This window comes from Chelonoidis abingdonii, chromosome 9, assembly GCF_003597395.2.
Source record: "Chelonoidis abingdonii isolate Lonesome George chromosome 9, CheloAbing_2.0, whole genome shotgun sequence".
Lineage (NCBI taxonomy): Eukaryota > Metazoa > Chordata > Testudines > Testudinidae > Chelonoidis > Chelonoidis abingdonii.
In genome coordinates, this window is record NC_133777.1 from 71,443,183 (window position 1) to 71,450,471 (window position 7,289).

Below are 7,289 nucleotides of genomic sequence, written 5' to 3' on the forward strand. Positions count from 1 at the left end.
GGAAGGTAAATTGCCCTCTCTGTTTTGTAATTCAAGGAGTTTAAGTACAGTAATCTTCCAGGATAACCCACGGAGGGGAAGCCTGAGGAGGAAGTAAAGAGAAGACAAGGGAAGGGGGGTTATTTCCCTTTGGGGTAAGACTCAGGGCTTCTGAGTCTTGGGGTCCCCCAGAGAAGGTTTTGGGAGACCAGAGGGAGCCAAGCCCTGGAAATCCTTGGCTGGTAGCAGCGATATCAGATCTAAGCTGGTAATTAAGCTTAGAGGGTTCATGCTAGCTTCTCAGTTTATGAACGCTAAAGTTCAAATCTGAGTAGGAAACTACGACAGAGCCACAATGAAAAAAGGTTGAAAATCACTGGTCTAGAGTCTTACTTCAATGTCAACTAGCATTAGGAATGGTCTTTTTGTTCTCTATTTGTACAGAGCCTAGCACACTGGGGTCTTCATCCATGACTAGGGCTCCTAGGTGCTACTAGAATACAAATTTATAATCATCATCATCAACACGTAGGATAAGGATAACCAATCGGATCACAGGTTTGCTCTGTGAGGGAGGATCTCTACTGTTGATAAAAATACCTTGTATGCATTAAACATTGAAAATCAAAATCTTTCCATGAAAAATATCAATGCCTTATGATAGAAAGTCATTACCAGCTGATGGCAGTCTGGTAACCCACATGCAATGAGTCTGTTGGTGTATGACTTGCAGTCTCTGTTCCAGGGTGAGCGAAGATGGGAATGCAGGGAGAGGATTGGCAATTGAGGAAGGCTGCTTGCCTAGCCTGGAGCTCGACAGAGCGTTATCCGTCTCTCATCTGCAAAGATGGCACATTCACCGACCTTCGTTTACTGGGAGCATTTTCTTTCACATGCTCCCTGTTCCTTTGCTCCATTTATCTATTTTTAATCTCTTTTGGATCAGGATCCCATTTTAACTCAACTAATGGAAACACGAGCCACCTTGCTGGCAGCTTCGGCAGTGACCCTAGGCAAGTAAATAACCCACAAGTCACTGCCACCAGGATTATTCTCTTATTAGCTTTTCTACAGCAGCGACAAGAAAGTATGCGGCAGCCAGCATCAAATCCTGTTGACTTAGTCACTGTACGAACTGGATGAACATGTCCTCACACTGGTTGGTCAGCCTCACCACCCCATCAGCTGGGCCCAACCTTTTATAGGTTTCAGTTAGAAAACTCTCTCTGGGGGGGGTGCTCAGTGACGCATTGACACATGCACCGGACAATGAATCTAGAGCCATGCCGTGGTGCCAGTTCAGGGGCAGAACTCAGAGAAGAATGCCACTCTTTGCCCAACAAAAGGCCAAGTGTTTCATTTGGACAAGGCTGGATTGTGATTCCTCTTACCTGTTCCCGGGCAACCCTGAATGGTGTGGCTCCTTCCATGTCCACTGGACGAACTCCACTCACAGAGGTCCTGAAAGCTGTTATAACACCCTCTGGTCGGATGAATTGATCATAGACCACTTTGCCATAGTAATCTACAATGCTGCAACGGGCCAATCCATTTTCAGTTCCGAATGGTCCCATGCCCACCATCTCACAGTCCAGGGCTACAATGTCAGAAGTCTCCACCATATTCAGCCTGGTTTAAAGATTACACAAAAAGGCACGTGTAATAAATGTAAGCAGACTGAGTGTGGATGTGTGTGTGTTACAGTAAGTGTGAGAAAGCGTGAATGTGCTTCAATCCCTTAGACAACACACAAGGCATTGCAGGGGCTCTTTGTAAAACCAGAGTGATGGTTCCACACCTCTCTAGAATCACATGCAGCAAAAATCATCATTTCATTCTGCCAGAAAGCCCCCGTCTCTCCCCCAGGTCGGAAACACCAGCACTTTTCAGACAAGACACTCCCCACTATATAACCCTTTTTCAGCAGCAAGGTAACTGTCTGAGGGAGAATCTTTTTCTATTGCATCACCCCAAATGAACACTGTCCCCACCACCCACACAGTTGCAGCACATTCGCTGATCCCCATGCAGATCATTTATATCAGTGGTCCCCAAACTGTGAGGGATACCCCCCAAAGGGGTGCAGAGGAATGTTCGAGGGAGAGGGGGGACACATGGCAGGACCTAGGCCAGTGCCATAAGTGGCAGGGAGGAAGCGCCACCCAGCCCTGGTCCACCCACAGCCACAGCTCCCCTCTGCCCAAAGCCCACCTCCGACCCCTGCTCTGCTCCCAGCCCTGCCTTCATTCCCCCCTCTCAAAGCAGAGCTGGCCTGGGCATGTAGTCCCAGTTCCTCCCCCATCCCCAGTTCAGCCCCCTCTCTCACCACCAGCAGTTGTTCTAATAACAGACATTACCCCACCCACCTTGTCTCTAACGTACTGGGACCGACACAGCTACACTGCCACTGCCAACGCACTAATACCGGTGTAACCCTGCATCAGCCCATCCCAGCCCGTGGAGGGTGCCTCAGCTTTGCAGGGGAGCAGAGGAGGGTGGAGGTCGAGTGAGGGAAAGAATGGCGCGCCAGAGGCAGCCTGCTGCCATCAAGAGTGTGGGGATTTGGCACAACGAGAATGCTGCGGGATTTCAGAGAAAGGCTGCATGGTGCCATCGCCCAGCTGGCAGGCCTTGTACCAGGTTGCTCACACTGCCCACTCCCCCACTATAATGCACTGTGACATCCCTCCACCGCTTTCTCTTATGGACAGACCTTACACAGCCTCCTTCCCTCCTAAATTAGTTGTATTATAGTAGCACCAAGGAGCCCTAGTCACGAGGGCCCCATTGCGCTAGGCTCTGTACACAGAGCAAAAAGACAGTCCCTCATGCTGGTTGCCCTTGAAATCCCAGCCACATGAAAAATGGCCCTGCTGTCCTGGAGTTGAGCAGTGTCCCATGGCCTCTCAGAGAAGCTGGGAGTCTGGGCACAGCTTAGTTCTAACCAATGCATGTTTAGTATTTTTACGGTAAGCAAAGTTTCTGCTTAAAAAGAGTTAAATATATACAATCTGAATAGGAACAAATGCAAAACAGCCCCCACCTGTGAGAGTCAATGCAGCCAGTCTCCCAGGAAACAAAGGTTTCAATCAGCTAAAGTGTCAGACACACTTGTTTCTGGTTTACTCCTTCCCACTCCACTACTCTGCTGCACTGCAGACACTGGCTGCTTGGGGATTTTTACAAGAGCAAAGGTTGTATAGGTTAGAAATGGGAACACCCTGTTAGCTGATCTTATCTATACCCAAGCAGGGGCCAGGGCAGAATTATTTGCCACAGGCAGTTCCCCAGGGTGTTGTTCAGTTCAGACAACAACCTTGTGAGCGGAGCATTCAAGAGACCAGCAGATTGTTTATTGACCCTTGTACAAACAGAGCGAGACACACTGCCTGCCCCAAGGAGTTTATAACCTAGCATAGGGCCAGCCTTATCTATGCTACTTTAAGCATTGTTGACAGCTCTCTCAATTATTGGTACTTAAAGCTCCAGCTCCTGGAAGCAAGTGAGTATGTGAAAATCTCAGCTTTCACTACAAAAAGTTACTAGCCTTCCTGTTGTGGAGAAGGGTCTCATTTTTAAGCCTGAGCACTCCCTGAAGGCTCAAAACCAAAAGGCAAACAAAAATAACCCCAATTTTTACAAAAAATTGTAACAATTTTTAAACCAATTCCATGATCTGGGGGTCCTGACTCCTGGTTTTTGAATTTTGGAGGCTGGCAGTGCCACCGATGAGTTAATATGCTCTAGCTCTGGCTAACACCGAGGCTCCTTATTTCAAAGTGAAGCACATCACGCTGGCACCTTTTATCTGTGTGCTGGGCCTCTTTATTGAAAGAGGGAAGCACAGCTGCAAGCCTCACTGTAGAGCTCCATGGGGTGCTGGCCATGACTCTTAAATCTCCCCCAATTGAAACTCTGCTATCTGCTGCCAGATGAATTAGAGACCCTGTAGTTTCTCAGAGAAACTCTCTCTCTTCCAGCCGTGGTCTAATTATGCCCAGGTGGAGCCAAGAGCAAGTTGCTAGGGAGACCATGTGCTTGCCAAGTTGTTACCTGGTTACCTGCCTGCACTCTCACCTGCAGCAGCTACTCTCTACCTGCAATCTCTCTCTCACGCACACAGTGATCCTGTGAGCCGCATAAGCAAACAGTTTGGGTGAGATCCTGGCCCTAGTGAAGTTCATGGCAAGACTCCCATTGACTTCAACGGGGCCAGGACTTCACTGGTAGTCACTTTCTTCAGAAGATTGGACTCTTTTCTGCTTTACTCACAAGATAACACAATTACCAATCAGCGTATTTTCCCCACTGCATCTGTTGTACCTCCCATACTGCCTCTTCCCCAACCTCATTTATGTGCATTTGCACTTTCCGTCCTTATAGGAAATAGGTCGCAGTTAGCACTGGGGAGGTGAAATCAGAACAGGTTTCAAGATAAATCCTCTCCACTGTCCCTCATGGAAAAGAGCCCAAATATAAGTGATGAGAAAGTCACTGAGTTTCAAACTAGCTGCATTTCTCCTGCATGCACCTGGGTGATAACGTGACCCCTTTTAGTGCATCAGCAGGACAGCCTGTTGGTTGAGGCTCCTAACATCCCTGGAGCCCTGTGGTTAATAGTCATTGATTTAACTGACACACTAAACTTCCACATCAAACCAAAGCCAGACATCTACTCGGCGTATTAAGGTTGGCAACAATGGTTACCTTAGCATGCCAAAAACATTGAAACTGAAGTTTGAGTTAACAGATTTTAAAGGAAAACTGCAATGGCGCATAAAATATTTTCCATCCCCATGATGCAATGTAAAACATAGTTAAATCATAAGGATGTCTTTAAAACATCCTAGCTGCTTATTAAAAAGCAAAATAATGGAGGTAGCAGCACCAGCTCAAGGCTGGTGACCTGTACTGAGAAAGGAAAACAAGAACCACAGCCAGAGCTAGAAAGCGCTGCAGATCTTCACAGCTCTTTTTAGACAAATTCTGTAACATTTTCAAGGGTTTTCTGAGTCTCCAGGCTCCCTCTGAATCTTCTGTAGCCAGAGAAGAAAAGGTGAAGGTCAGTGCAGGGTGCATGGCACTGCAGCTCAGATCTTTCTGTCTTGAGAGATCTGTGTTGTAGGAATTTTTAAGGCATCTAACACCATGTGGCAGGCAAAGTACTCCAAAAAATGTCTGAAAGTGGCCTTCTTTTTCCTGATGCTGAGTTGTCTACAAACAGTTTGGTAAATGTATTCATTCTAGTCTATCATGTTACAGATGATTTCAGTTTGTGAATAACCTGCTGCAGGCTATTTCTTTCAACTCTCTCTGATTAGTCACAATTAGTGATGGGTAACTGGTCACCTTAATCATATAGCAGTGTTTGCACTCCCTGATTGGAGTAAGCACTTCTGGCTTGAAGAGTGAATTCTTGTATTGACACCCCCCCCCCCTTTGTTGATGTGCAAACCCAGGTATTTGCACAAAGAGGAGCCTCATTTCCGTGAACAAATCTATTTGCACAAGTGTTTGTGGCAAAGTGAACAAGACCCCCATAACCTGTCACTCCACCACTGTTCAGATAGTCACAAATTGTGTTTTGCAACATTACTGCCCCCCCCCCCATTATTGTTTTTCATAGTGGAATTATCATTTTGATAGCATCCCCCAGGACTCATAACAGTTCCCAATTCATATAAATAGAGATCTTGAAATATTTGCAGGTATTTATAGCTAAAGCACTGAGCCTGCCTAGTTCACCTTCCATATTCTGATTTAAGTTCAGTTTTCTGCACTAATCTAATGCTGTCATCAAAATGACTTCAGTTTTCCTTTAAGCAAAGCATTTTTCTGGTAGATGGGAAGGGCAAGCAAAGATGCAGCTTCGTTCAGAACACCATAGTGTATTTTAAATAAAATTATCCTACCAAATATGTATGACTCACATAATGATTAGCTTTGGGGAAATAAGGCTGAGCAAGCCTCCTTCCCCTTGCAAAACTCACCTCATTCTTACAACATGTGATCAAGGCAGTTTAGTTTGTTTTATGAGCATCAGTGGCTGTGATTCTGGCAAGATGCTCCTTTTCTTTAAAGCACAGGTGTGATTTGTGAAAGCCAGCTTCAGTCTGCAAGGTGAAGGCAGCCAGGCTAGGGTTTGAGAAGCACTTCCTCCCAGAATAGGTGTGGAGTCTCTTTAAACACCTTTTATTGGTTTGTCCTGTCCTTAAGGTAGAACAGCTGAAAATACTTAGCATTTCTTGGGCCCTTCTCATCTTCAGAATATGCAATAGCTCGGAAACAGGAGGCCACCAGACATTGCAAAAGCTGGGATATTTCTACTACAGACGCTTCCCGGGTTATGCACACCAGACTTAATGGAAATCCGCACTGACAGAAAAAGGGTTTGGGGTTTTTTTTGCGTAGTTCAGAGATATGTTCCCAACTTATGCAAAATTCAACTCAAGCAAGGCGTTCCGCAATGGAACGCTTGCGTAAGTCAGGGAGCGTCTGTATACACTCACACTCCTGTAGCTCGGGGGTGAAGCTGTCACACCGCACCAGGGAGTGGAAAGCCATAGTAAACAGAGGGAAGTGCGATTGTAAAACCAGGCACTGGCAGGTGTAGGATCTGAACCTAAATAGATTCATTTGTTCTGACCCGACTCGATTTCAGGGTGCCGGTGTTCCTTTAACAATCAGAGGCACCAAGCTTTAGATGTCACCATCTTTAAGTAAGAGGAGTCACTGCTGCTGCTTCTCAGTAATTGAGAAGTACCAGATCTAGGTCAACCTTCCCTATTGTGGCCCAATCAGAAGATCCTTCAACGGCTGATACTGCTGCTCACGGTCTCTCTCTCCCTCCCCCTTATAATGTCTGAGTCAGAGGAACATACCAGGAACTAATTGTGTTGCATCTTTTATGGCTGTGGCCAAGAAACTGATGGACAATGAGATCCTCTCCCAAGAAAGCTTTAGAAAATACATTTAGTGTATTCTTACCTTCTAAAGGGGGGAATCCATTGTAAAGTTGTCTTGAGGATAGGATCAGGTCCGAGGCGTTTGGGACGGGGCATACACCAAGCAGCGCTCAGAGGCAGGGAATTCCCTCCCCAGAGGCCCACCTTTGAATAGCATTTTAAATTAAGGTTGCTATTGTTTTGGTCCCTACATAGAAAGTGACTTGTTTTAACAGAACTGTTTGCAGTCAGTTTTTACATTCTATGCACATCAGGCAGTGCCTGGATTGGGAACTGTCAAATGCTCTGAAATCCCACTCCTTACCCCAGCCTGGCCCAATCAAGACAAACACAGGTTTTCACCAG

General features: G+C 46.3%; 1 protein-coding gene across 1 annotated transcript in view; it reads right to left on the reverse strand.

Annotated features, from left to right (window-relative positions):
- ISG20 (interferon stimulated exonuclease gene 20) overlaps positions 1 to 3,099 on the reverse strand; it is a 10,173-nt gene extending 7,074 nt beyond the window's left edge. Inside the window, exons 1-2 of the mRNA XM_032806520.2 lie at positions 3,023 to 3,099; positions 1,371 to 1,608 (exon numbers count right to left, since the gene is read on the reverse strand). Coding sequence (XP_032662411.1) covers positions 1,371 to 1,601 — 231 coding nt within the window. The 5' untranslated portion in view covers positions 1,602 to 1,608; positions 3,023 to 3,099. The remainder of the gene's footprint in view (positions 1 to 1,370; positions 1,609 to 3,022) is intronic.
- Between the last annotated feature and the right edge of the window lie 4,190 nt (positions 3,100 to 7,289).